Source organism: Nymphaea colorata, chromosome 5 (genome assembly GCF_008831285.2).
Source record: "Nymphaea colorata isolate Beijing-Zhang1983 chromosome 5, ASM883128v2, whole genome shotgun sequence".
Lineage (NCBI taxonomy): Eukaryota > Viridiplantae > Streptophyta > Magnoliopsida > Nymphaeales > Nymphaeaceae > Nymphaea > Nymphaea colorata.
Genome location: NC_045142.1, coordinates 7,659,915 through 7,687,754, shown reverse-complemented (window position 1 = coordinate 7,687,754; position 27,840 = coordinate 7,659,915). Strand labels below are relative to the sequence as shown.

Genomic DNA, 27,840 nt, shown 5'->3' with positions numbered 1-27,840 from the left:
TATGCCTCCACTTCATTGAGAATTGGTAGAAAGGAGCATTGATCAGTTAGATGCTAACATGTTGAAAGTTAATATTATTATTTTCAGGACTGCACCTTCTAAGTTAGAAGTTGTCCACTTACTATGCAAATATAAAGGACATCACCATCATTTCCTTCATCACGATGACATCGGCAATCGAAAATTAGGTGCTTGTTTCGGACTTGGGAGTGTAAAAAAAAAATCGAGGCACATGTGTAAAAAACACAAGAAAACTCATGGATTATAATTAGGGTGCCAAAAGGCAATCCTTTACAAATGGAATTGCCCAAACGATAACAATGATGTCTTTTTTCTTACTCAAACTCTTGTTTATCACATAAGACAAAGAGGGCAGGCTTTTAACTTATGACATTCTTGCAGTAAGATGGATCTATCCGACAAAGGTAAGGATAAATCTTATAACCAAAGAACACAACATCCCCGCATCTCGAAACAGCAGATATGATGAGCCTTTGCTTTAGGAAGAACACACTTTACATTCTATTGCAAACATCATTTAAATTCAAATTTCTCTTGAAAAACATGTTGCAGCAAAATAAACCAGACGTTTGTTTCCATAATCTATCACAGAACGGGAAAAACACATTTTATTTTCATACACAAGCACAGTTTGCTTATTTTCTTCTTAGATAAGCTTTGTATCGACTTATTAACTGTTGCATTGGAGAAACAGTTGTACAAAACATAATTCACCTCCTTGTGGTCATTTTATCAACTAGTGTCATCTTAAAACCAAACCCTCTAGTTTATGGAAAGGAGTCCTTCAAGTACACTTGGACGGCTGCTTCCTATACCACTTAGCACATAAAATGAAGTAGCAAAAGTTCAAAGTTCCCACCACCGCAAGCATCCAGAACACATTGTCCACTCTCCCATAGTTAATGTCATTAGGTAACCAAACAGTCGATTTCTTCACTGCATTCACTATAGCAGCACTTAGGTAAAATGCAACTGCAACTATCACAGACATCAGTGCTGTTGCCGTGCCCTTCAGAGACGTAGGAAAGTCTTCATAATAGAGACTCACTTGGCCGGGAAGGTGGCACGCTTCGCCGGCACCGACGATTACTAGTGGAGCCACAAGCCAAAGGGCAGACATGGGCACAATTGCATAATCCTTCTGGTTTGTGAGATCATGACCGTGAGCTACATGAAGTCGCCTTGCCTCCACTAGAGCCGAGGCAACCATGCTGGTGATGTTTAGCACATGGCCGGCGCCGATCCGAAGGAGGAGTGTAGGCGACCACCCCAATAGTTTGCGACAAAGTGGGTATACAACATGGTTCAGGAATGCAATGAAAAATGATCCGGCTACAAGAGCAAACACGGGGAATGAACTGGCCGGAATTTTGAAGTGGGCACCCAGGTGGCGGTCCATGGTGAGGGCCTGGAGAATGGTCAAGCTGGATTGGACCCCAATAGGTGTATTGAGGAATATGTTGCTGGACCAAAGTGGGAGTATGTTGATAATGCTCTTGAGGTCTTCTACCTGCTGGGTGGTGCATAATCTCCAATGCTTTGCTAGTGACCCATCTGAGTGAGTGTCCCCTTCTGTTATTATGGCTGCTCTGTTTAAACAACTGCAATATGAAGTAAGAATGACATAAAAGTTAAGCTACACGAACACCACAAAATTTAAGCCCAAAGATGTGAGCATGATGTTACCTTTGCAAGAAAATGAGTTGCGTTGAAATTGAATGATTGTACGAACTATACAAGTTAAAACTACATATTAAAAAGAAACACAGTTCTAAAAATTGGCTGAAGGCATCCAAGCTGAAGGGTGCACCGTTGCTATCGCTGACACCGACGCAGCTCAAGACCCTGGAGGCAGGGGAAATGGGGGGCCTTCGGGCCTTTTTCGAGCGGTGGGATTAATACCCCTTGCTTACCCGGAAAAAGAAACACAGTTCTAAAAATTGGCTGTTGGAGCACCTGTTTAAAAATACTTATATATATATATATATGTATGTATGTTTAAAGATGCCCTGTTAAAAATTAAAAAAAAAAAAAGAAGAAATTGGTGTGAGCAGTTGCCCACACAAGTCACCATGTAGCTCTGCCACTGGTAAGAGTGTTCCATGAATCGAGCTTACTTGAGCTCACCTCGAACTCACTTGTTAAACTCAACTTGTTATGCTCCATTCGTTTAGTAAACGAGTTAATTTCGAGCCGAGGAATGAACTACATCAAGTAAATGAGTTGAATTGAAGATAAGCAAGCCAGGGTTATTTGAACTCAATGAAGCTCGCAAATCATGATGAGAACACTTATAATATCCTTCACAAAGAAAGTTACTTCAAGTGGGGTTTCTATGTGGTTTACAAACCTAAAGTCTTGTGTTTCCTAGGCCTGGGCATCGGGGCGGGCCTCCGCCGGGCCGGGCCGGGCCCGGGTGGCATAGGGCGGCCCGGCCCGGCCCGACTCCCGCCCTCGGGCGGTCGGGCGGTTGGGCGGCCTCCGCCCTCCGCTCGCTCCCCTAACCCCTCCCTCTCTCTTCCCGTCTCCCTCTCCCTCTCCCTCTCTGCCTGGCCCGCTTGCTCCCCTCCCTCTCCGCTCCCCCTCTCCCTCTCTGCTTCCTCTCCCTTCCTGTCTCCCTCTCCCTCTCCCTCCCTGCTTCCTCTCCCTCTCCCTCTCCGCCTCCGTCCCCCGCAGCCCCGCTCCCCTCTCTGGTTCCCTCTCCCGCAGCCCTACTCTGCTCCCCCGCAGCCCTGCTCCGCTCCCCCGTCTCCCTCTCCCTCTGCCTTCCCGTCTCTCGTCTCCCTTTTCACGGTGGGCCGGGCTGGGCCTGACTTTTGGTGGCCAGGCCCGGTACCCGGCCCGACAATATTATCGGGCCGGGCCCGGGCTTCAGGCCCGATGGGCCGACCCGGGCCGGGTCTTAGCGGCCCGATGCCTACCCCTAGTGTTTTCAGCGCAGGATAGCCGACTCGGGTAAGCTCGAGCTATAGCTTAAGGTACTCAACCCGAGTTCCAGCTGGCTCAACTCAGTTTGAACTCTATTCGTGTTCAGGCCTATTGAAGGGTATATATAAACTTACATCTTTTCGTAAGGGTTGTTTTTGGGAAATATGAACTTGAAGTTATAGTTCTTGTGTTGTATGTACTTACTTCAAATGTCATAATGGTTATATCTGATTAGCAACAACATGCTCAATCGGTGAGGATATCAATTGGCTTGAACATGCCATTTTATTCCATTGGTCTGTTCATATGCAAAGAGAACATCATGTTTAAGGAAGTGAGGGGGAGAACATCTTGCCTGAACTTTGAAGTCACTTGGCACATTTGCTTTGTGTTCATCTGATCATCTTGGTAGAAGTAATCGGTAACATCTGTTGACAACGCCACTTTTCGCTTTCGAATCGCGGCAATTACCACCCGGGCAATGCCAGTGAATGGACTTCCTTGAGGCTTCACTTCTTTGTAGTACCATTTGCCAATGAGTAAGATGACAATACTGATCACATTGGCTGCTAGGCATATCCCGTACCCCCAAGCCCACCCAACAGTGTCTTGCACAAAAACAACAACTGTGCTGGCCAGGATCATTGCAACATTGAATGCCACGAAAAACCAGTTAATGAAGGTTTCCTGCCTCTTTGGATCATCAAATTGGTTTGCACCAAATGTGGCCATTGTGAACCGCGAGCCGCCGATGCCCACACAGACGAGAGCCAGTGAAACGTAAAGGATTGCATACTGAAAAGCCGAAGGCGGTTTGCATGAGTTGCTTAATGAAGTACATGGTGGTGGCCTAAGGGACTGTAATATCGCAGTCAAGGTCATTGGAACGAGTCCCTGTTGCATGCAACATTCAAGCAAATGAATCAGCTTTTCGTGTACAAGGCAAAGCCATTTCTGTTATACTGCAACATGTTTGGTGCATTGGGCCACGGTACATGATCCTATTATCCCTAGTCTTCTCCCCATCATAGCCCACTCAGGTCTCCCTTTGTATGTACATGTTTTCATCAAACTAAACCTTAACAGATGATTACTCACATCTTGCTTCAAATTAATCAAATAAGCTTGCAAAATGCAATCCTTAAGTTTATATATATATATATATATATATATATATATATATATATATATATATATATATATATATATATATATATATACACCATTCTGGCAAGTCATGTGGACAGTGTTTTTTGCCAAAACATACGCTGATTTTGAAAGGAAAATCTCGTGATATTTAAATAATATTGACAAAAAGGTATTTCTCGTGCCCCACGGTAGCTTACTGGCACTATTTGTTGTCAGTCCTTCTCACCTTTAAGTTAAAGTATGTATGACAATGAGTTTCATGGAGAACCACCTTTGGATCACGTCCCTATACCTATTTTAGATATACTTTTTTAACAGCATATTCTTTTGAATTTATTTTTACGGGTTGTTTAACAAAGCAGTTCCATGTACCTGCGTCAAAAATTGAGACTGCTTCATAGAATAGAGTGTTACACCCTTCTATAAATCTACTTTAATTTTTGAGGACATGATCATGGGACAATAGCATATTTTTTCTGTTACCAAACGGAACCCCAAATTATTACTTCCATAAGCTAAATAATTCTTGAAAACTGAAAAGGAAAGCTGAATTAGATTAAAAGAGCTGAAATCATCCAGCTTGAATGATCTAGCATCTCACGCATCTAAGTCAACACAATCAGGGCTGCACATGCGCTGAGTCATGCCTGAGCTTAACCAGCTCAACTCGACTCGACTCAGCTTAAAAAACTCGAATTCGAGTCGAGCTCCTTATAGCAAGCTCGAGCTCGACTCAACTACACAAAATTGAGCTCGAACTCGACTCGTTTAACCCATTTAACTCGTTACGCATTAACTCGTAAACATTAACTCGTTTAACTAATGTAAGCATTAACTCATGTAATTCGTTTAACTCATGTAAGTGTTTAACTCGTGCAACTTTTGAAAATTTGTTTACCCCAAAAGTTGAAACCGATAACTGGTTTTGACAGTATTATATAGAGTACCAGTTTGCAAGTCAAGTTGAGTCGACTTCTTGAAACTCAAACTCGACTCGTTTATCATTTTGTGCATCTTTGTAAGCTCGAACTCGACTTGTTTATAAACAAATCGAGCAAAAGCCGAGTTTTTTTGAGTGAATCGAGCCTAAGTTGGCTCAGCTAGTTGTGAAGCTCTAAGCACAATTGCATTATGCTGCATCTAGGTGGCTGGAGAAATCAAGTGGAAGGTAATGATTTTTTAGGGATCCATCCAAAAAAAGGGGTAGGGGGTGTTGTGTGCCCAAAATTACTAAAGCACCCTCTTTATGAAACCCAAATAAATGTGACCTTAAAGGGAGAAGGTTGGACAACTACATTGTCCCACCATAGTCGAAGTCTCTTTATAACTTGTCTGAATATGACCCGACCCCTGACCTAACTCTTCCCACATGTGTTTAACTTTAATGGCTTGACCTAACTCTTGCCACATGTGTTTAACTTTGATGGGAATACTATTGATCATGGTCCAGCCCTACTTTTATTCTAGTTTTGGTGTAAGTATGTATCAACTTTTGCATTTAGTAGGATGTCTAAGGTGAGACAGGTGAAGTATTTCATCTTATCTCTGAAACTGAACTGAACTATCTGTAACATATAGCAAACAATTTCTGGATATAACAGTATCTTACCTTGACTGACAAAAAATGAGTTGTTTCCCCAAATGAGAACTGCACGTTCTTTTTTATGTGCAATATAGGAATGAAACAAAATGAGCAAAATAGTAACTATCTATTATGTGCGTCTCTTTTTTTCTGTTGTTATGTGCGTCTCTTTTTTTCTCTAGTACAAAAAGCTCGAATTATTTGCCCCCCATCACTTAAGGCTACGTTTAGGCATGATGTCCTTATCATAATTTGGATCAATTAATATATAATATTTTGCAATATTGGTTCCACTCGGACTGGGAAAACTCCAAAAAGTGGAACTAAAAAGGGGAATGAGTTTTTTTTTTTTTTCTTAGTTTTACTTCCGCCCTTATATGAAGGGGGTCTTCTATTCACTAAAAGGTGGAATTTAGTTATTTACAGTCCATAACACTTAATCATCAGATTGATTTGTGTGGACATCTGTGCACACGGTAGGGTAACTATATACAGGCTGGCGTGGGTAACTGGCTATATATAGGCTAGCATGGGCAACTCGTTATATATAGGCTGGCATGGGCAATTGTCTACAACAACAACAAAAGTTTTACTTATTTTTATTTACAATTATTTACTTATTTATATGTATTGTGCCCCTTAAAATTGAAAATTTTTATAACAGTACCTCATAGCAAAAAAATTTTGACTTAGCCTTACACTTACAGGCAACAAATATGCACTCAAGGAAGAAAAAAGGGAGGTGGAACATTTTAGAAATTTTTTTGTAAAGGTATGTCCATTTTTAGTCATTTAATATTTTTTAATTTTTTTTTGTTTTTTAGAAAACTCTTCTTCTTGTACTTTAACTAAAGCATTTTATCATTATATATCCCTGTGCAGAGGTGTGCATCTAACGAGCTTCCCGTAATCCCTAGTTGAAGGCTACAATGTATGACTTGTACAAGTTATATATCTTAAGCTCGTTAGATAAGATCTGAAGCTGGTTACATGGACTGCTCGTTGTACCAAAAAAATTTAATAATCAGACTATCCTTAGTAAAAAGAAGAACCACCAAAAAAGAAGTTGTGCAACAACAAATATTCAGGAACAAATCAGTCAAAATATTAATTTTTCTGAAACATTCAGGGAGGACAATTACTTGTCTGTTAGCTCGTCTTGTTAAAGCAATAACAGGAAGGGAAGGAACCAACCAGAAAAGAAATGATGGAGGCTGCCATAATAACAAAGAAGCAACCAGCGAAGGAGTCGGAGATGATGCCGCCGACAAGCGGCGAAATGGCTCCACATCCGTTGACTATGTTGAAGATCTGCACCGCTGCGATCCGGCTGACGTTGAATTTCTGAACCAGGTAGACTATAAGGTTGGCAGCTGCGCCATACGTAGCGAGGCCCAACAGCGTGGAGCTCCCTGTTTTAATGGCGGCATCCACCTTTAGTATGTAGCAGAACAGCAACTATATATGAGCCAATGAAGATGAACTGAGCTCACCTATGATGAAGGGGAAGGTGACCCACCCACCCTTTCTCCGTTTAGATCGCATCGACGAATCACTGCTGCGGGGAAGTTTGCTGGAGAGCTCAGGAGACAACGTCGTCATTTTCAAGACGCAGGCTGGAAGATGGTGCTTGGTTGCTGCCGGAGTGCGACTAATTATAATTTGAGCTTGGACTGTTAGGTTGCTTTTCTTTCTTTAATGCTGATTTGACGAATCTGATCGATTCATCTGTTCTACTTAAACCGGTCAAAAATATTCAAAAATTAATTTTTTTAAAAAATAATTAATAATAAAAAAATTGAAATGTTTTTAAAAAATATTAAGAACTAGCACGTGGTAGTCACGATTCAGTATGCTTCTACCAAAACCGGTTTTAAATAGGTCGAGTATAAGTACCAAATGAATTAAGAAGCAATGAGCTCCCTAGCACTACATCTACGGTTCTTTTATCTTCCTTTTTTTCACATTTGTTAACTATTGTAGGTGGCCCATTCAAGTGTCACGGGCTTAAAAACTTTGTTTTATAAGGGGAGTATTTTTGTCTATTTGAACAACTCCAACGGTTCAATAAGGGACTCAGGACATCAATATGCAATACTAAGGATACCAATATGTAAGTTGAAATATAACAGTAGTGTTACCTAAGTCAGCATCAGAAACAAGTCTAGCACCTTAGGGATAAATTGAAAAGTGGGGTCATTGACTTTCTTATTAAGCAAAATGATGAAATACTTCTCCTACTCACCGAACAAAAATAGGTGATTAAAGCTTTATGCAGACTAGAAAGTGACAAAGCCTCTCAGTTTAAGCCGGACCTGTTTTGTACTTAGTACATATAATAGACAACATAACCTACAGTGAACTTTGCACAAGAATAGAAAGTGGCACAAAGCTTGATTCATCTTGTGACGTTCCAACCTTAATTGGCTAACCGGCTACACACATATGCATGGATCTCGCCCTTGAAAAAACTTGATTATATCCATTTTTTGTTTTTTACAAATATATAAACTAATGGTTGATGAATAGCATTCTTTTGCTACTAATTCAAAGCGTGTACAAGCTAAATATAATGAGATTATTTCCTAAATGTATAAACTTAAGGTCAAGCCTGGTCTCACGTTTCTTGCTATTCATATGATAGTGGAAGCCAGCCCTTTACCTTGTAGATTCAGGGCTGTATTGGTGTCTGGGTTGGAGTTTGAGCTACACATAGGGATGTCAACAGATTGGATGTATCATTTATCACATTCGTGTTTTAGATATTCATATACTCTGATTCAAAATCATATTCGAATATAGATGAAAAAAGCCATATTTAAATGCGAATCTGAAATCTAATTTTACAATCCACATTCAATATGAATCCGACTTTTACATTCATATCCAACTCCAAATTTTGAAATGAATTTGACCAATTGTCAAAATGTAAGAGGATTGGAAGTAGGATAGAGTCTGATTTCATTTATTAATCATTTATTAAATTTTTGTTCAGTTCTGAGTCTTTTGGAACAGTTTGATCGGATATCCAATTCAATCAGATATATTGACAACCCTAGCTGCATGCTGCTTACATAATATTAATTTTGAGAGAAAGCGTAAAGGCCAAGGTTAAAACATGTAATTTGTTAGTATAATTTCTTCAAAGCCGGACTTAATTATACGCGGTGCAAACCTATTGGGAGTTGTCTTCCATCCTTGATTAAGAACAAAAAGTGAATAGAAAACTATGCCTGCTTAAATATTTTAGATCTCCCTTTCTCACTAAGCAACTTGTGGTGATCGTTAGAAGAACCCAAAAGGAGACCATAGAAAAAACTGGGTTGCTCATAGGTAGTTGGCACATCATATCAGTCTTCCGCAGCCGGGGAAAAATAATCTCCCCAAAAATTATATATGCCTCAAGGGGGCATAATATAATCTGTGGGGGCTACAGGCATGTCATATAGTGTCTCTAATTTAATTCTTGTGGACGTTGTATCTTTGTATCTATAGTGGTTGTAAGAAATCTAAGGAGACTTATAAAAAAGGCCATTATGTGATTTGTTGTCTTGATTCATAATTGTTTTGGAGAATGAACCAAAACTGCTAGGAAGAGGATTGAGATGTACACTAGAGCTCTTGGCCAATATTGCAAGTGGACAGATCATGACAAGTAGTATTTCTTTTTCAATTATAAATGCATTTTTATTTTATGCACCCAACATGAGTCTCCTATGTTGGAGTAATATTTGTACCTGAAAATGTCATGGATTCCGGATTCCTTAACACATCAAGTCCTTTTAATGGGGCTTGTAAGAGCCTAACGTTTTGAAACTGGTTATTGTGCAGTCGAAAAACTTGTGTTGAAGGATATGTAATGACCAAAATACCTTGAATTAAGTTTTTTTTTAAATATCTTTTCGAAAAGATAAAAAAAGGGTTATAAAAAGCTAAAAGTCTAAAATATACATTTCTTTATTAAAAAAATCTCAAATACTACCCTACGTTTTTTTTTCTTTCTCAGTACATTTGTTGTGTACAAACCCCTATCCACGCAACTCGACCTCCTTATGTTTCATTCAATATGGTCTGAATTCAAGTTGGTCTGAATTCAAGTTGGTCTGAATTCAAGTGGCCGATCCAGGTGTCCCATGTGTCTACTTTTAAGAATTTGAAAAAATATTTATTCAATATTTTACATTTTGTATTTTAAATGATTTATTAATTTAATAAACTATCTAAAAAATGGTAGAACCTGAACAGAATTAGCAGTCGATTCATATTAAACAGAAAACGAATTCCAAAAAAAAGTGAACGTGAAAACTTGTTACAAGACGTTGGATCACTAGAGCTGTACAAGTTTTACTGCGGAATGCTTTTGTCAGTAAAAAATCTTTTCACTGACATGAAAAAAGTGTCTTTAAAAGTGATAGACCTATACGGTGAATATTTTCCCTGCTATAGATTATTAGAAAAAAAGAACCTCGTAACGGTTGTTCAGATCTTCGGCTACTTGTAGCTTAGGCAAAAAGAAGCCAAAGAAAAGGAAAGATAAAAATACTAAATAAAACTAATGACAACGAGAAATAAGAGAAAGAATTAAAAAAAATTAACAAGAACTCATGACCAAATTGATCCATATTGAAGTAGCAATTGGAAATCCTCTTTTTTGCAATATAATAGAAATAAAGATAAATCAAAAATAAGCACATAAAATACATGGATAAAGAGAAAAAAAAAATGAAGGGAGATAGGGAGATTAAAAAAAGAGGGAAAATGAGGGGGTTGAGAGAGAGAATGAAGGAGAGGGAAATGGAGGAACATACCTTTAGGCGGATAAGATTTAAAAAGCAAACAAGCAAAGAAGAGAAAGTGTGAAAAAGAGGAGGGCATGCCTGTTTTTTAAACCCGGCTAAACATTTAGTGATTTCACTGTTCTCACGTTACTAAAAGTTTAAGTTGTGCAGAAAATGAAGGATTGGGGGGAATTTAAATATTTAACTATCACTGATTGGATTTATGGGGAGGGCCACTAATGATTACATTTTTAATATTTAAAAAAGCATAGGACATCAAAAAAATTGAACTTTTATTGATGGATATGGAAAAGCATCACTGAAGGTCATAAACCTTTATACAAAAGAATTTCTACTTGGACATGTTTTTCACACGTTAGTAAATACTTTTTTTTCTTTTTTTAGTTTGGCTAAGCCTGCCGAAAAGATGACCCTGTGAGTGGCGCCATAGAAGAGATGGGGGGTAAGACAGCATCGTGTATATATATATATATATATATGACACATTAATCAATACATTTTTTAAAAATAAAAAAAGTCATGTAATAGCAGTCCAAATAAGTCAATTGCAGGATTTGCGGGATTGGGTGGCTAAAAGCATTATAAATTGCCTTGGACAGTGGTGCACTGTACGCAATAACAGCTTGCTGGGGGATGCAGCCCCCTACCTTTATTAAAACAAAATGAGCTATACAAAAAGGGGAAGGATAGCAAGAAACAAAAAACTGCTATCCTTCAAACACAGTATACCCAAAGGCTGACTCAGCTCTTCCGAAAAACAACTTACAAGACACTAGATACAAGAAAAAAGCTAAAAAACAATGAACGCACACAAAAAAACATCCCTCCACTCCTTGACGTGGGAGGTGATAAAGGACCCAAAATCTGCCGTAGGATGATCCCTTTCAATCTTGACATTGTAGTGGAAATCTTTGACTAGCATGTGGAACTCCGACCATATTCTGCTACCGTCATAATGTTGTTGTATCTTCCAAATAAGGGCTTCGATCCTAGTGCAAATAGAAACACGACCGCCATACTCCTTATGATATCTGAACAGCTTTTCCATCACCTCCAGCTCACCAGCGAGTACCCTGCCCATATGGCTCAACAATATAGCCATACCATTCACTCCATCACTGGAATAGGAGTTTCCAGCAACCCTCAACTTCCCAACGACTTCAACATGTGTAACCTCGAAAAAGAGCATATTAGCCGGTTCTTGGCGCCTAACAGAACACCTCAGATTGGAAATGGCCCAAGTATGGACAGTGTCTTCCATTTCCTTTGTCCATTTGAGACCCAAGAAAGTGGCTACACATGTGGACCAAATATCTTCTTTAAGGTTGATACTTGCACTAGATTGGTCTTCATGCGCTAGCCGATTGCGATGCCACCAGATTCGCCAGCAAACAATAAGGAAAGTAATTCTCCAACACACCCTTAGCCACCCGCCACTCACCTTCTTTTGCATTCACTTTTGGATTTCAAACTGGAAATTACGAGTGGGTGAATAAATGACGCCGAACTTGACTGAGATCCATTCCCAGATTTCTCTGGCTACCTCACAATGAAGGATAACATGATCATTAGTTTCTTCAGCTTTCCTGCAAAAGAAACAACAATTAGCAAGATGAAAACCGAGTTTCTTGATTCTGTTTAAAGTGGGTAATCTGCCCTCGCTGGCAAGGAAGCTGAACCAGCAAGCACTAGAGGGAGCTTTTTCTTGCCAAATGTATTTCCTCCAACTCTCTCTCTCCCTTGCTCCCCTAGTATGGTCAAGAATGTCTCCAACCCCAGTACAAGGTTGATGATTGTCTCTCCAAACAACCTGGTCAGTTTCATTAGATAGGGGGATGGAGTCTAGGTTGCCAATGAGGCTTATCCACACATCCTCAAAACCATTCGTGTCCCCCTGCTCAAGAGCACCTTATTATTAACTGATATATTGAGTTCCCTAACAATATTAACAGAACTCTCCTCACTTATCCGTTGGATAAGTGGCCTACCATGCCAAGGATCAAGCCAGAAGCGACAATGGTTCCCATCCCCAAGCTTCCACTCTGTCTTATCCTGCATAAACCTGCAGCCCCAAATGAGCCCCTTCCAGCCCCAGCTACCTCTAATTGATCCATTAAGGGTCCAAAGACTATTCTTTTGTAGGTACTTATCTTTGTACACCTTGTCCCAGATGCCATCATCCATCAAGAGCCTGCAACACCTGCTAGCCAACAGCGCACAGTTCAGGTCCTCCATTTTTGGGAGGCCAATGCCCCCAAGATCATAAGGGTTACAAAGTCTATCCCAACTGATGTGGTGGATATGCCGAGTAGAGTCACCATCATTCCAAAGGAATCTCTTGCAAATATTTTCAAGTTTTTTATTGATTCTACGAGGAAGACGGAAGACCATCATCCAATAGTGAGGGAGGGTAGACAACACATATTTAATAAGGATGATACGCCCAGCAAAAGAGAGAATGCGAGCTTTCCATCTTGCCAACTTACTTTCCATTTTAGAAATCAATGGACAACACATGTCTTCAGTCAGTCTACCACAAAAAAAGGGAACTCCAAGATAGTCTGCTGGAAGGGAACCAATCGGCCATTGAAGGATGTTGCTGAGATCCTCTACCGTGCAATCTAGAATTTTTTCCAAGAAAACAACAGATTTTTCTTTGTTCACTTTCATACCAGCGAACTTCTCAAATTGCTCAAGCATATCTTTAATGGCACAAAAAGAACTTATAGAAGCCTTAGAAACCATGAGAACATTGTCGGCATACATTACCGCCCCAGTCTCATGAGAAACATTCTGGATCTTGGGAATTTGGATGGTCTTGTTGCGAACCTGCACTTGAATACGGCAGTTGAAGATTTCCATAACTAGAATAAAAGGGTATGGGGACATCGGGTCCCCCTGTCTGAGTCCTTTCGAAGCGGTGAACCTGTTCTCCAAGCGACCATTAATCACCATCTCATACGACACTGAAGTGACACATTTCATCACTAATTCTATCCATCTGGGGTGGAATCTCATCACATGCATACTATTTTGCAAAAAATTCCAAGAAACTCTATCATAAGCCTTTGAGAGATCCAACTTAAGAAAACAGCCCCCTTTCGACCAGAAATCTTTAGAGTTAGCAATCTCATTCGCCCATAATATGTTGTCTTGAATTTGTCTCCCTTTAGAAAAAGTAGCTTGGTTCCTTTGAACCAGTCGCATGATGACACCCCTCATCTTGATAACGATAATTTTTGCAATAATCTTATAAATGGTGTTGCATAGGGATATAGGCCTATATTCCTCAACCCTGATGGCATTCTGTTTTTTCGCTATCAAGCAGATCATGGTGTGGTTAACACTGCCAACAAGTTTTGCTTTTATGAAGAAATCTTGCACAGCTACAACCACATCATCTCCTATGATGCTCCAACAGTCCTTATAGAAATAGTTTGAGAAGCCATCTGGGCCAGCGGCACTGGCGTTGTCCAGACTCTTGACTGCCATAACGATATCCTCTCTCATGATTGGGCGAAGCATCCACTGGTTTTCTTCATCGGTGACCATGTCGCCATCTTCTATATCTTCAAACATTTCTCCAGTTGCTACATCAGACCCCAAAAGCTGCTGGAAATGGGAAGTACACGCCTTCAAAATCTTGGCCTCCTCTGTATGTGTTTCCCCATCAACTTCAACGCATCTAATATACCACTTAGCCTTACGACAGTTGGCCATGATGTGGAAGAAAGATGTGTTTTTGTCCCCCTCAGCAAGCCATCTAATATGAGACCTTTGCTTCCACATAACTTCTTCCATACGGAGGGCCTCATTGAGCAAACCTCTAATCTCATACTCCTGTTTAGTGGCTCCTCAGTCCCCACGTTCAACAAGGAGCCTGCTCTGGTCTAGGCGAAGACGCAGGTTCTCGATCCTGCTTTCTAGCCGACCAAACTTCTCTGCATTCTATCTCAGCAAGGCAGCTTTAACTAACCCTAGCTTCTTAAGGAGTCTGATCATGGGGCAGCTAGTGACATTGGAGCCACATTCCTTCTTGACTATATCCAACCCATCTGAATCCATGATCCAAGGCTTGAAGAGCCTGAAGGGACGGTGACCCTTGTTCAGAATACCATTCGTGGACGTCTGATACACTAAAAGGCTGTGGTCAGAAGTGGAGGAAGTAGATACCTTGAGAGTTCCCCTACCCTCAAATTCAGAAACTCACTTACCATTCACAAAACACCAGTCAAGCTTACATAACACAGCATGTGATCTCCTTCTATGATTAGACCACATAAATTTCTTGGAGGGGTCCTCCACTTCAGTCAAAAGAAAAGATGTAATGAAGCGATTGAAGGCCAGCGAAGATCTAGCTACAGGAGGAGCTCCCGTTTTGTTCCAGCTACCCATCATAGCATTGAAATCCCCTATGACCATACATGGTCCATGTATCCTGGAGACCACTGCCTCAAGCCTAATAAGGCTCTCCAGCCTATCCACAAGCCTCGTAGGCAAGTAGATACCAAAAATAATTGTTTCTCTGCCATCGCGAAGATCCTTCAAACACATACCAACCCAATATGTGTCCACAATGTAATTAAGAACCTACACAACATTCTTCCTCTAAAAAGACATAATTCTACCCCTACCATTCATCACATTAGCATTAGACAAAAAATCATAATCGGTAAGGCTTTTCATAGTAGCATGCAACTTATGAGAATCAACCATAAAATCAGAAACGAACCCAATCTCAGGCTTCGCTTGAACCATAATATCTCTCAGCTCCTTTTGGGCCTCCATCCTAACGAGACCCCGGATATTCCAGTACAGAACTTTCATGGAAAAGAATTAGGGTTGTTATCATGAGGCTCGCAGGCCTCCATATTATACCGTTTGGAGCCTTCCCCTTCAGCAGAAATGGCCTTCTCAATATTTTCCAATTGAGCAACATTCCCCTCTGTCCTGACCACCATCTTCCTCCTTAGAACCAGGTGAGTGAGCCATAAGAAGCTCAATGAGGTTGGTATCCTTCGAGGGGGTCTCCCGTTCTTCCCCCTACCCATGTATCGGAAACCTTTTTTTTGACCTTGCCTACTATTGACATACTTTGTATTGCATAAAGACTCAGAGTCCTTAGAGACGCTCAAGAATTTGAACACCGAGGTCTCCCTCTCCGCCGACGACTTGTTGGGGCTAGCTACTTCCTCCCCGATCAGGTTTGAGGAGAATCCAGGAGGCCCATCCTTGTCTAGATTACAGTTCGGGCTAAGATGCATTAAATTAGCAAAAGGATTTGGGTTAGTTGACTTACCTCCTGCCCGCCGATTGGAGGCAGCACTGGTAGAAGCACGGCTGTTGTTATGGACCTCAGTTTTGCCCTTTCGCTCAGTGGCTTCATGATCCCCAACCTTGCTTTGTCTCCTCCCTGGTGCTCTCTTAGCGGATCGATTTGTGACTTCTTCATATTCAATTCTATCATGAGTCTATGAGGTTCTAACATCCTGCTGCCTTTCCTGCTCAGCCTCACCTCTAAGGACTGAGAACCGATTCACCTCAGTCCCAACTGGGTTAGGAGGCTTGTGCCGATTTCCCATCCAGCTTTTTGTTAAAATCTTGACCTTGGTCCACTCATCCCTGTTAATGTCTTCCTCACTCTTATCGCCTTGAAGTTTACACTGGTTGGAGAAGTGGGAAGTAGTCCCACAGTTGTGACAATAACGAACACGGTTCTCATACCAAACTTCCTGATTATGGTTGCAGACCCCATCCACAACAATATAGATATTAGAAGTCGGTCTAAAACTCAGAGGCACTTCTATGCAAATGCGTGCATATCCCAGCCTCTCTATCTGGAGGGTGCAACTATCAGCTCTCACGAAAACCCCTCCCAATGCCTGTGCAATAAATCTATAACTGTAATCAATCAGACCAAAAAACTGAAGGAAGGGCTGGCAAGTGAATCCAAATGGGCACAGACTCCTCCTCATTAACTTGCATAGGCATTCCTGGTTTCCACCTGCTTGCAATCAAAAACCGACCACCAATTGACCATGTTCGACGTTTTAGAACCGCCAGCAGTTCTTCCTCCGAGGAAACCCTCACCAGGAAACGACCATTGCCAATGATGGAGAATCTCGGATTGGCAACTGACACCCACATTCTTCTCAGCTCTTCAAAGATATGTTTGAAATCGAGACCAACATTATGGCGCCCCCCATACAAGCTTGCAATGGCTGAGAAGCTGAACCTCTGTTCCATTTTCTGATATACTTCACTGGGAAAGGTGAGGCCGCCGGCCAATCGACCTCCTCCTCTGCCTTGCTTCCGTGAACCACATTTGCCCAGCTCTTGCCTTGAATACCATCTCCTCCGCTCATTACACTATTCTGCCCAACAGAGCCAGGATGCCCTATCTTGGGCGAAACTGCTTCAATCCCTTCCATTGCTGCTGAAGCGTCGCCCTTAGGGCTCTCAACCCCAACATCGTCCTCTGTCCCCTGCCGCCCCTGGTTTTGGCTGGACGAGGAAGCAAACCTCTCTCGCTGAAGCCCCTGCTTCACTTGATGTGCTCCAAGATGGGGAAAAACTCCTCCGCTCCTTACACTATGCTGCCCAACAGAGCCAGAATGCCCTAACTTGGGTGAGACTGCTTCAATCCCTTCCATGCTGCTGAAGCGTCGCCCTCAGGACTCTCATCGCCAACATCGGCCTCTGTCCCTTGCCGCCCCTGATTTTTGCTAGACGAGGAAGCTAAGCTCTCTCGCTGAAGCCCCTGCTTCACTTGATGTGCTCCAAGATGGGGAAAGGCTGAAACATCCTCCAGGTCCATCGCTTCTTTTCATCCCCCCAGCAGTAGCCGGGGGCCGACTATGGAAGCGAAGCCCAACCTCGCTCCCCCCCTCGCTCACCCGAAGCCCTACCTCTCCCCTAAGGACGACGTCTACAGTGGTGCACTATACATTATTGCTAATAGTCTCATGACAACTGTTTTTAGAAATAAATTTTTAACTTTTACCTGTCAGCTATATATGTGTGATGATATCAATGATTTGTTAGAGCTGACTGGTTAAAGTCTTTTGTTGGGCGACAAATTGAATTGTTTCTCCTACTCCCCCAACAAAAGTAAGAGACAAAGCAGCCCAACAAGCGACAAAGTCTGTAAAAGTAAGCCTGACCTTTACTCGTGCTCGTTATATATACCACCATAATGTACATTGAACTCTGCACAAGGATCAAAATGGCACCCAGCTTGGTTCAGCTTGTGACCTGATCTTAGTTGGCTAATGAGTTATACACATATGCATGGATCTCACCCCCAAAAACCCCAATTATATTTACTTTTTGTTTTGTACAAAAATATAAGTGGTTGAAGAATAGCATTTCTTTGGTGCTTCAAAGCGTGTATGAGCAACATACAGTGAGATTATTTCCTAAGTCAATGAACTGATGATCAATCCTGGTTTCACAATTTTTTACTGTTATAAAGATGGCCAAAGTCTGCCCTTTTACCTTGGTAGGAGTTTTTACTATACATAGGGATGTCAATAGAATAGATGTACTCTTAAAACCACATCTCTCCTTTTACAGATATTCATGTACTTGGATCTGAATTCATATTCAAATAGGGATGAAGAAAAGTCATATTTAAATGGGACTCCGAAACCTGATTTTACAATCCATATTCGTTCTAAATCTGCTTTTTACCTTCATATCCAACATGAATTTTGAGTCGAATTCGACTGATTTTTGAATTGTAATTAAGAGGATTGGAGATATGATATCTGTCTAAAGCTAAATTTGACCAGAATTTGGATAAGATCAAATGTCATTTCTTAAATCCGAGCCTGATTTGATTTGTTAATCGGATACTAAATGTTTGTCCATATCTGATTCTATTGGAACAGTTCGGTTGGATACCCGATTCTTTGGTATATCGTCTTCTGATTCTATATGTGGCTCCACCATGGATTGCAACTGGTACATTAAGCCTCAAGAGCCATCGTTTAATGGGTGGGACTACGGGCACGTTATGAGGTGTGTCATCAATCAAAAATAGTTACACCAAAAACGGACCTAATAATTCTCCACTAAATCAGAAGACGATAAAGCATGAGGCTCATGTGATCATTAATGAAGAAAGCATCCAGCAAACGGAGAGCATTCAATTAATAAGGAAACCAATGATCAAGGATCTGATGATTGAGATCCTGGACGTAGGAATTCTTTCCGAGCCACATTAAAACCTTCCTGTTCCTTGTTCTTCTTTACATTTGTTTTGTGCAAACCCCTGTCCACGCAACTCGTTCCAATGTTTCGTTCCCTTTTGACCTGAATTCAAGTGGCCGATCCAATTATCCCATGTCTGCTTTTAAAAAGTTTTAAAACATTTTAACATTTATTATTATTATATATTTTGTATTCGATTTTTTTGATGACCTATTAATTTATTTTGCAAATTCACCAATTCAGTTGATAAAATGATTTTCACAAAACTGGCTCCAAGTTAACAAACATATATATATATATATATATATGTGTGTGTGTGTGTGTGTGGGAGATGAATCCATATTTCTACCTACTAATCATTTTTTATTTTCAATTCATTTCCTGTGTACCATCTGCTCGCTATGAGTGTGTCTACCTATCCACCACACTTTCTTGAGAACCAACTGCAAAAACCTTGGCAAGGATTCAAAAATGTAAGAGTAGTCTATACTAGAAAGAGCTGCTCCTCTATAAAATGCTGCTATTGCTGCAAATCTGAATCTGTCATTTGCCATTTGAGACCAACCACGAAGAGCTTCACTGGAGTTTCAACCTCATTAACCCATGAGCGTCTGGCTTTCTTCCCAAGCCCGAGAGGCTATAGGCATCTGCCATTGCCCATTTAGATTTTTCTTCACGACTTCCTTTGTTACCTTCGTCCATAGAGGAGGGCGAGAGTAGTTCTTTCTTCTTCATTGATTTTCTTTTGTTTTTCCATATCCGAGGGTAGTGTCCGTCGATCACGCACAAGGTTTTTTCTCTTCCTCTCTGTCTGCCCACTTCTTGTTCTTGACATTTATTTTTTGTTTTACAATGTTCGATTAGCTTGGATTAGATTGGGGTTTTCTTCATTCGATTTGGGATTAGGACGTCTGGTTTGGGATTAGAGCAGAGAATGGCGATTCTCCTCTGTGCGGGTTTTCTTTTCACCTACTTCTGTTTTGAGCTGCCGAAAACGAAGAGGACCTTGCTCGATAACTTCAAGGTTTTCTTTCAGTAGAAGAATGCTGAAGCCAGTTTGCCTCCTAGGTTCTATAAGAAGGTCATCGTGTTCTCTCTTTTCTCTTTTCTTTGCAGTTTCCATGCTTATTGACATGTTGATTTTAATGTGTTTTAGTGCAGAAACTGGAGTTAACTTTATTTCTGTGCTCATTTGCCTTTTCTTTTTCAGTTTTCGTGCTTGTTTAGCTGGTTATTGTGCATTGAATACTGAGTGTTCAAGCGCTAGTGGCTGTGATCTCCCGTTTTTCTTGTGATAAGCAGACAGAAACTAGACAAAAACCGGATGAACTCTAGGGTCTAGAAGACAGGAACCTGCTGATCCAATTAAGAGCTTGAAAGGGTGGCCATGGATTCCTTCTCTCTTGAAGGTCTCTGCGTACTGCCCCCTCTCTTGAGAATGTGCTTCTTTTTTTTTTTATGAAGATTATTTTTCTCGACTTGAGATGGTTGATGTATAATTCTATGGTTCACATTTAGAAACCTGGATTTTGGCATCCAGAAAGGATGGTAATACTGTGTGATCTTCCTAATTGCCTTTGCCAAAAATAGGTTGGGCGTTTGAGCTTCTCTTACCATTTTTTTTTTTTTTTGGCGTAGCTGATCCATCGGATCATAGAAAGTTATAAGCAGGTTATAATGCTTGTACTAAATGATGTCAAAGTCAAACTATTATAAAAATTAATTATAAAGGCACCTCTGGCACTAAGGATTTCGCCCGAAACTGTCATCTCTGGCACAGAACTGCGTTACACAGAAACCGCCGCCATATTTATGTGTGGCCACATAAAATTTGACTGCTGGCAGTTTGTTTGGAAGCTGATAGCTCCAAATTTATCTGACAAAAGCAAGGATAAGTTTTCTAACCAAAGAAAACAACATCCCTGTGATAAGCCTTAACTCTAGCAATAATACACTTAACATTCTATTGTAAACATCATTTACATTCTGATTTCTCCATAGAAACAAGGTGCAGCAGAATAAATATCAAATTTGTTGCCATAATCTATGACAGAATGAGAAAAATACATTTCCTTTTGACATAAGCAACACGTTGCTTATTTTTCCTACCTAGATAAGCTTTGTATTGATTTATTAACTGCTGCTTGGAAGAACCATTTTACAAAGCATAATTCACCTCTTTGCTATCAATTCATCAACTATTGCCATCTTAAAACCAAACCCTCTGGTTTATGGAAAGGAGTCCTTCAAGTACACTTGAACAACTGCTTCCTATACCACTTAGCACATAAAATGTAGTAGCAAAAGTTCAAAGTTTGCACCACCACAAGCATCCAGAACACATTGTCCATTCTCCCCTGGTTAATGTCATTAGGTAACCAAACAGTCGATTTTTTCACAGCATTCACTATAGCAGCACTGAGGTAATATGCAATTGCAACTAACACAGACATCATTGCCGTTGCCGTGCCCTTTAGAGATGTAGGAAACTCTTCATAGTAGAGACTCACTTGGCCGGGAAGATGGCACGCCTCGCCAGCACCGGTGATCACCAATGGAGCCGCAAGCCAAATGGCAGACATGTGCACAGTTGCGTAATCCTTCTGGTTTGTGAGATTATGATCGTGAGCTATATGAAGTCGCCTTGCCTCAACTAGGGCCGAGGCAACCATGGCGGTGATGTTTAGCACATGGCCGACGCCGATCCGATGGAGGAGTGTAGGCGACCACCGTAATAGTTTGTGACAAACTGGGTATACAACATGGTCCAAGAATGGAATGAAAATTGCTGCAGCTAGAAGAACGAAGACGGGGAAGGAACTGGCCGGAATTTTGAAGTGGGCACCCAGGTGGCGGTCCATGGTGAGGGCCTGGAGAACGGCCAAGCTGGATTGGACCCCAATAGGTGTGCAGAGGAATATGCTGCTCGACCAAATTGAGAGTATACTGATGAGGGTCTTGAGGTCTTCTACCTGCTGAGTGGTGCATAATCTCCAAGGCTTTGCTAATGACCCATCCGAGTTCGTGTCCCCTTCTGTTACTATGGCTGCTCTGTTCAGGCAACTGCAATATGAAGGGAGGAGAACATCAAAGCTGAGCAACACGAAGGCCACAAAATCTGAGCCCAAAGATCCGAGCAGGATCTTTCCATTGCAAGAAATTGAGTTGCATCGAAATTTAATGATTGTACGGGCTATAAAGTTAAAGAGCTACATATTAAAAAGAAACAAAGTTGTGCCTTGAACTCACTTGTCAAAATCGACTCGTTTATGTTTGACCCTTTTAATAAATGAGTCGAGTTTGGGTCAAGAAATTAACTCGGGCAAGTAAATGAGTTGAGTTGAGTTCGAGCTCAAGCAAGCCCGGCTCATAATGGTGATGGGAATATGCATAATATGATTCACAAAGAAATGTATTTTAAGTAGGTTTTCTATGTGCCTTACAATCCTAAGGTCATGTCTCCAAGTCCCCTTGTCATCCTTCAACTTATAAAACAAGCTTCTTTTAACCGGCTAAGGATAGCCAGCTCGGCTAAGCTCAACCCATTCGCCAAGTCGAGCTCGAGTTTGTGCTATGGCTTAAGGTACTCGACCCAAGTTCGAGCTGGCTGAACTCGGCTCGTGTTCAGCCCCATTGAAGCGTATATATAAGCATACTTCTTTGGGTATGGGCTGTTTTCGAGCATATGGACTTGAAGTTATAGTTTTTGCGTTGTATGTGCTTACTTCAAAGGTAATAATGGTTATATCTGATGAGCACTAACATGCTCATTTGGTTTGATATCTATTGGTTCAGACTTGCCATGTTATTCCATTAGTCTGTTCTTAGCAAAGAGATGATCATGTTTATGGAATTCAGGGGAAGAAAATCTTGCCTGAACTTTGAAGTCACTTGGCACATTTGCTTTGAGTTCATCTGATCATCTTCGTAGAAGTAATCGCTGACATTGGTCGACAACGCCAGTTTTCGCTTTCGAATCGCAGCAATTACCACTCGAGCAATGCCAGTGAACGGACTCCCCTGAGGCTTCACTTCTTTGTAGTGCCATTTGCCAATGAGGAAGATGACGATACTGATCACGTTGGCTGCTAGGCAGGTCCCGTAACCCCAAGCCCACCCAACAGTGTCTTGCACGAAAACAACAACTGTGCTGGCCAGGATCATTGCAACATAGAGTGCTATGAAGAACCAGTTAATGAAGGTTTCCTGCCTCTTTGGATCATCAAATTGGTTCGCGCCAAATGTGGCCATTGTGTACCGTGAGCCGCCGATGCCCACACTGACGAGAGCCAGTGAAATATAAAGGATTGCGTACTGAAAAGTCGAAGGCGATTTGCATGAGTTGCTTGATGAAGTGCATGGTGGTCGCCTGAGGGACTGTAATATTGCAGTCAGCGTCATTGGAACGAGTCCCTGTTGCATGCAACAGTCAGGCGAATGACTCAGATTTTCGTGTATAAGGCAAAGCCGTTTCTGTTATATTGCAACATGCTTGGTGAATTTGGCTACACAAACAAGATACATCATCGCTAGTCTCATCGCCATCATAGGCATTGTCTTGTACAGGTTCTCATCATCAAACTGGACCTCAATAGATGCTGACTCACACCTTGCTGCAAATTAATCAAATAAACTTGCAAAATGCAATCCTATATATATATATATATATATATATATATATATATATATATATATGATGACTCTACTGTTAGTGATGTTGTTGTGTGTTGAATGTTGCCAGGTGATTTAAATTAAAAATCATTACAAAAAAACCATTCAATGAGTAGCGAGAATTATAATGTAGTAACCATTCATTAAATTTGTAGCAATGATTTATGATGCTTTGAACAATGAATTTTTAATTTTTAGTTATCCAACAAACATTCGATATATATATATATATATATATATATATATAGAGAGAGAGAGAGAGAGAGATTCCATTGTGGCAAGTGTGGACATGTTTTCAAATTAACGTGTGTTTATTTGCCAAAACCGCCTATGCTTCTTTTGAGGGGAAAATCTTGTGATATTTAAATAATATTGACAAAAATGTATTTCTCGTGTCACCATGTTTTAATTGCATAAAATATCTTTTTAAAATATTTTTAGTGTACACTATCATGAAACATTTTTTGTTTATTTCAAATGTTCGTCAATGTATTTAGAGAAAATCTGTATAGAACTCTTAGTTTCATAATTTGTCAAAATAAAATTCTTTTAATTCCCGACATTTTCAACTTTGTGAGAAAAGAAAACACACCAACAGAGAACACCGAGAGAAGACTCGTCACTCAAAGTAAAAGGGTTGAGACCTAAAGTTCAAACACCTTATGCCGTATTTCTGAAAATTTAGAGAGTTTTCTCCAAAAAAGTTTAGATAGAAGAAAATATTTTTCTTATTTTTTTTCTTTCCTAAATCTAGTAGTCCTGCCAAACAGTAGACGGTTACCTTAATTTAATTTGCAATAATTTTATTATAAATGCTTCGATTGTAGAAATTTTTCACGAGGGATCCACCTTTTGTTGTCATTTTTCCAGTAAAGGCTGTGTGTAATTTTGTTCCTTAAAGTAAGCTAAATAAATCATCTAGGCTGAAAGAAGTAGCACGTATTTACCTTTCACTTTTCTACTAGTGAACAGATAGCGGCTTTTCTAAAAGGGGTAGTTTTGGTATTTTAAAAATACATATATTTTTAAATCATTTTTACGAAAAAAAATCTTTTTTCTTTTTCACATCTCCAGGAGTCGAACCTCACTTTCACATTTAAGGGTATTTTCTAAATTTCAAAGTTCAAACGACTGGTGAACTAAGTAAATGTCTACCTAAAAAGCTCAAAATTCATGTCCTCCAAAAATAATAAACTTTAAATTGGGCCGCTGTTTGTCATTTAACCATAAAATTATTGTCCTTACGAGAATACCAACCTATGATATGCGTCATATAGCTTTAGGAAAAAACTTAGCCCCTGTATTAAATAATATATCCATTAAAACAATCGATAGCTGAAATTTGTAGAAATATTTTTTGCTTAACCAGAATAAGTTCTTGTTTCGTTTCTAAGACACTGTTTAGATTTTAGCAAGATTTCAAAACATGGTCTTTTAATTGAGGCCTGTTTCTATCTTTGCTGGCTAACCTATAACCTTTTACTCTCATTTTTCTCTTTGGAGACAACCGATGAAATTGGAAACCTAATTATGTGTGACAGCAAGTTTCATTTATACCCAGCTTTCAATCGTATCTTTATATCCATTTTACGTATATATTTATAACAATACATTTTTGTCAATATATTTTTAAGAAATGTTTGGCAATAGTAACAAGTTGCTAAACTCATAAAATATAGTGTTGCAACTACTCTTTCATGAATTTATTCTAATTTTTGGGTGCAAGATCGTATTCTTGCTGTTGCCTAACAAACCTTCAAATTAATACTTTCATAAGCTAAATACTTGTGTAAAAACTGAAAAGGATAACTCAACTATTAAAAGGTGCAACAAATCATGTTGTTTCAATATATATATATATATATATATATATATATATATATATATATATATATATATATATATATATATATATATATATATATATATATATATATAAAGCTAAAATCAGCCAATTGTCTGAATGTTCGGCCTCCCAGCCAAAGAAATCAAGTGGAAGGGAAAGCTTTCTAAGGATCTTTTAAAAGAATAGGATTCTTGCCAAAGTTGGAATTGTTGGGTATCCAAAATTACTAAAGTGCCGTCCTTATCAAACTCAAATATATGTGACCATTTTCAAAGGGAAAAGGTTGGTGAACTACATTGTCCGACCATAGTCCAAGTGTCTTCTTTCTAAAGCTTGTCCGACTTTGTGGTGTAGTCACATTGTGACTGGTGTGGACAGTTACCCACACCAGTCTCTTAAAAGTTCTATATATATATATATATATATATATAGTGACCCATCAGAATTGAGTATTTTTAAACAAGTGCCCTTCCAGCAAATTTTTCTGGCTCCGTTACTAGTCTGACTCCGACTGCCAACCCCCTGATCTAGCTCTTGCCATATCTGCTTCACTTTTATGCAAATAATATTGAGGAGCAGGAGCAAATCAGGGATGTGAAATACCAAGTTGATGGCAGCCCAGTCCTACCTTTATTTTAGTTTTGGCCTAGGAAGGTATCAACTTTTACATCTAGTTAGATGTGATGTCTTGAATGAGCAGATGTACAATTTCATCTTTGTCTCCGATGTCCAAGCTTACACAATATTTTAGAACATCCCTTTTTATCTATAATGCAAAGGGTGGATGCCCGTGCCACTTGAACCCGTGAGGGGATGCCTCTAGTCACTAGCTCCAATTATTCGGGGCTCACCACTTGAGGCCAGGGGTGGAGGGAGGGGAAGGGCTTGCCTGGGCTATGGCTCGGGTGAGCGCAGGAAAAAAAAAATTATATTGAAAAAATCAAATTTTTTTAGTTTGGCCCGACCTGTCGCTCCACTTGGCCCGACCCGCGGACCGTTTGACCCGCCCCTTAAAAAAATCCTGTCTTTGCCCCTACTTGAGCATTCGAACATGATGTCCTCATCCTAACTGGTTAAGCTCCGATTAGTGTATATGATATTATGCATATTGGCTCCATTGGTTGGGGAACACTCACCATTTATTTAAATGTAAGTACCAAAAAATTTGGGTTATACTCAACTAGACACAATGAATGTTGAACTATAATAAGGAAATAATTGAAGTAGTAAAAATTGCACGAGTTAATTGAACTAAGCGAGTTAAAAAATGAGACATGCTTAACATAAACAAGTTAATCAAGTCAAACTCAATCTCGACCTTATATCGTCCAGTCGAGCACAAGCTTGTTCTATCAAACTGGACTCAAGTTTAAGTTTTTTGTGCTGAGTCGAGCTGGCCCAAGTCGAGGTAAAGGATTTTTTTTTTTTTTTTTGACTTTTGCTTTTATAAGTATAAAGAGGGGTGTTCTATTTAATGAACCGAGCATTTTAATCACATAATCACTAATATGATAGAGAATGCCTAGTAAAAAGGGGATTGCTCGTTACACGACCAAAAAATAATGGAAAAAAGTTAAAAATCCAAAAACATTTTTTCTAAAACAAAATTCAAATTGCCCTAACTTCTCCCTTTTCTATGCATATTAAAAAATAAATTTTCAAAAATATTAGTAAAATATTAAATTTTCTGAAAATTCAGGGACCCCGCTTTAGAGTATTATTACTAACCTGTTAGCTCCTCTTGCATATTGGTAAAGAAATTACAGGAAGGGTAGGAACGAACCAGGAAAGAAATGACGGAGGCTGCCAAAATAACAGAGAAGCAACCGGCGGCGGAGTCGGAGATGATGCCGCCGACGAGCGGCGCAATGGCTCCACATCCATTGACTATGTTGAAGATCTGCACCGCTGCGATCCGGCTGACGTTGAATTGCTGAACCAGGTAGACTATGAGGTTGGCGACTGAGCCATACGCAGCCAGGCACAACAGCCCAGAGCTTCCTGTTTTAATGGCGGCATGCACCGTTAGTATCAGCAGAACAGCAACTATCAGCCAATGAAAATGAACTGAGCTCACCTATGATGAAGGGGAAGGTGACCCACCCACCCTTTCTCCGTTTAGATCGCATCGACGAATCACTGCTGCCGGGAAGTTCGCCGGAGAGCATGTTAGGGCTGCCGGAGAGCATGTTAGGAGATAACGTCGCTATTTTGAAGACACAAGCTGGAATATGTCCCTTGATTGCTGCGGGAGTGCAGTTTATAAGGTCCAATAAGAAGGTAGTATTTCCTTTTTAATTATAAATGCATAGTTAATATTTCAAGCTCCCAACACGAGACTCCCATGTTCGGGCGAGTAATATTTGTGCCCTAAAATGCTCGGGGTCTTTCCATACATCAAGTCCTTTCAACAGGACCCATGAGAGAGATTGAATTGCATGTAGAAGGGTATAAACACTCAAGGAAAAAAAAAAGGGATTGAGTATTTTTAGAATTTTTTTTATAAAGAATATGTATTTGACTCTTAACATTTTCATAATTCTGTTTTTTTGTCTTTCTAAACACTTTTTTTTTTTACTTTGTCAGGAGTATTTTACTATTTTGGTTATTGCACACTCGCATACAATTTT

At 40.1% G+C, this 27,840-nt stretch overlaps 2 protein-coding genes across 2 annotated transcripts; both read right to left on the bottom strand.

Moving 5' to 3' along the window:
• Nucleotides 1-697: 697 nt before the first annotated feature.
• LOC116254732 (protein NRT1/ PTR FAMILY 2.6-like) lies at nt 698-7,300 on the bottom strand. The gene is made up of 4 exons (XM_031630282.2): nt 7,174-7,300; nt 6,875-7,092; nt 3,305-3,843; nt 698-1,622 (listed from the first exon to the last, which is right to left on the bottom strand). The coding sequence occupies exons 1-4, from the start codon at nt 7,280-7,282 to the stop codon at nt 806-808; spliced, it is 1,683 nt and encodes a 560-aa protein (XP_031486142.1). The 5' UTR covers nt 7,283-7,300; the 3' UTR covers nt 698-805.
• Nucleotides 7,301-20,632: 13,332 nt separating this feature from the next.
• On the bottom strand, nt 20,633-27,448 carry LOC116254822 (protein NRT1/ PTR FAMILY 2.7-like). Its single transcript, XM_031630423.2, has 4 exons — nt 27,288-27,448; nt 26,994-27,211; nt 22,568-23,106; nt 20,633-21,756 (listed from the first exon to the last, which is right to left on the bottom strand). The coding sequence occupies exons 1-4, from the start codon at nt 27,397-27,399 to the stop codon at nt 20,940-20,942; spliced, it is 1,686 nt and encodes a 561-aa protein (XP_031486283.1). The 5' UTR covers nt 27,400-27,448; the 3' UTR covers nt 20,633-20,939.
• Between the last annotated feature and the right edge of the window lie 392 nt (nt 27,449-27,840).

Excerpts from the sequence above, each read along its gene's own strand:
- LOC116254732 (XM_031630282.2), bottom strand. The coding sequence starts at position 7,282 with ATGACGACGTTGTCTCCTGAGCTCTCCAGCAAACTTCCCCGCAGCAGT. Across the intron at positions 7,093-7,173 it reads CACCTTCCCCTTCATCATAG|GGAGCTCCACGCTGTTGGGC; the intron begins GTGAGCTCAGTT and ends CCATTAAAACAG. Across the intron at positions 3,844-6,874 it reads CCTCCATCATTTCTTTTCTG|GGACTCGTTCCAATGACCTT; the intron begins GTTGGTTCCTTC and ends TGCATGCAACAG.
- LOC116254822 (XM_031630423.2), bottom strand. The coding sequence starts at position 27,399 with ATGCTCTCCGGCAGCCCTAACATGCTCTCCGGCGAACTTCCCGGCAGC. Across the intron at positions 27,212-27,287 it reads CACCTTCCCCTTCATCATAG|GAAGCTCTGGGCTGTTGTGC; the intron begins GTGAGCTCAGTT and ends CCATTAAAACAG. Across the intron at positions 21,757-22,567 it reads CAAGTGACTTCAAAGTTCAG|TTGCCTGAACAGAGCAGCCA; the intron begins GCAAGATTTTCT and ends TTCATATTGCAG.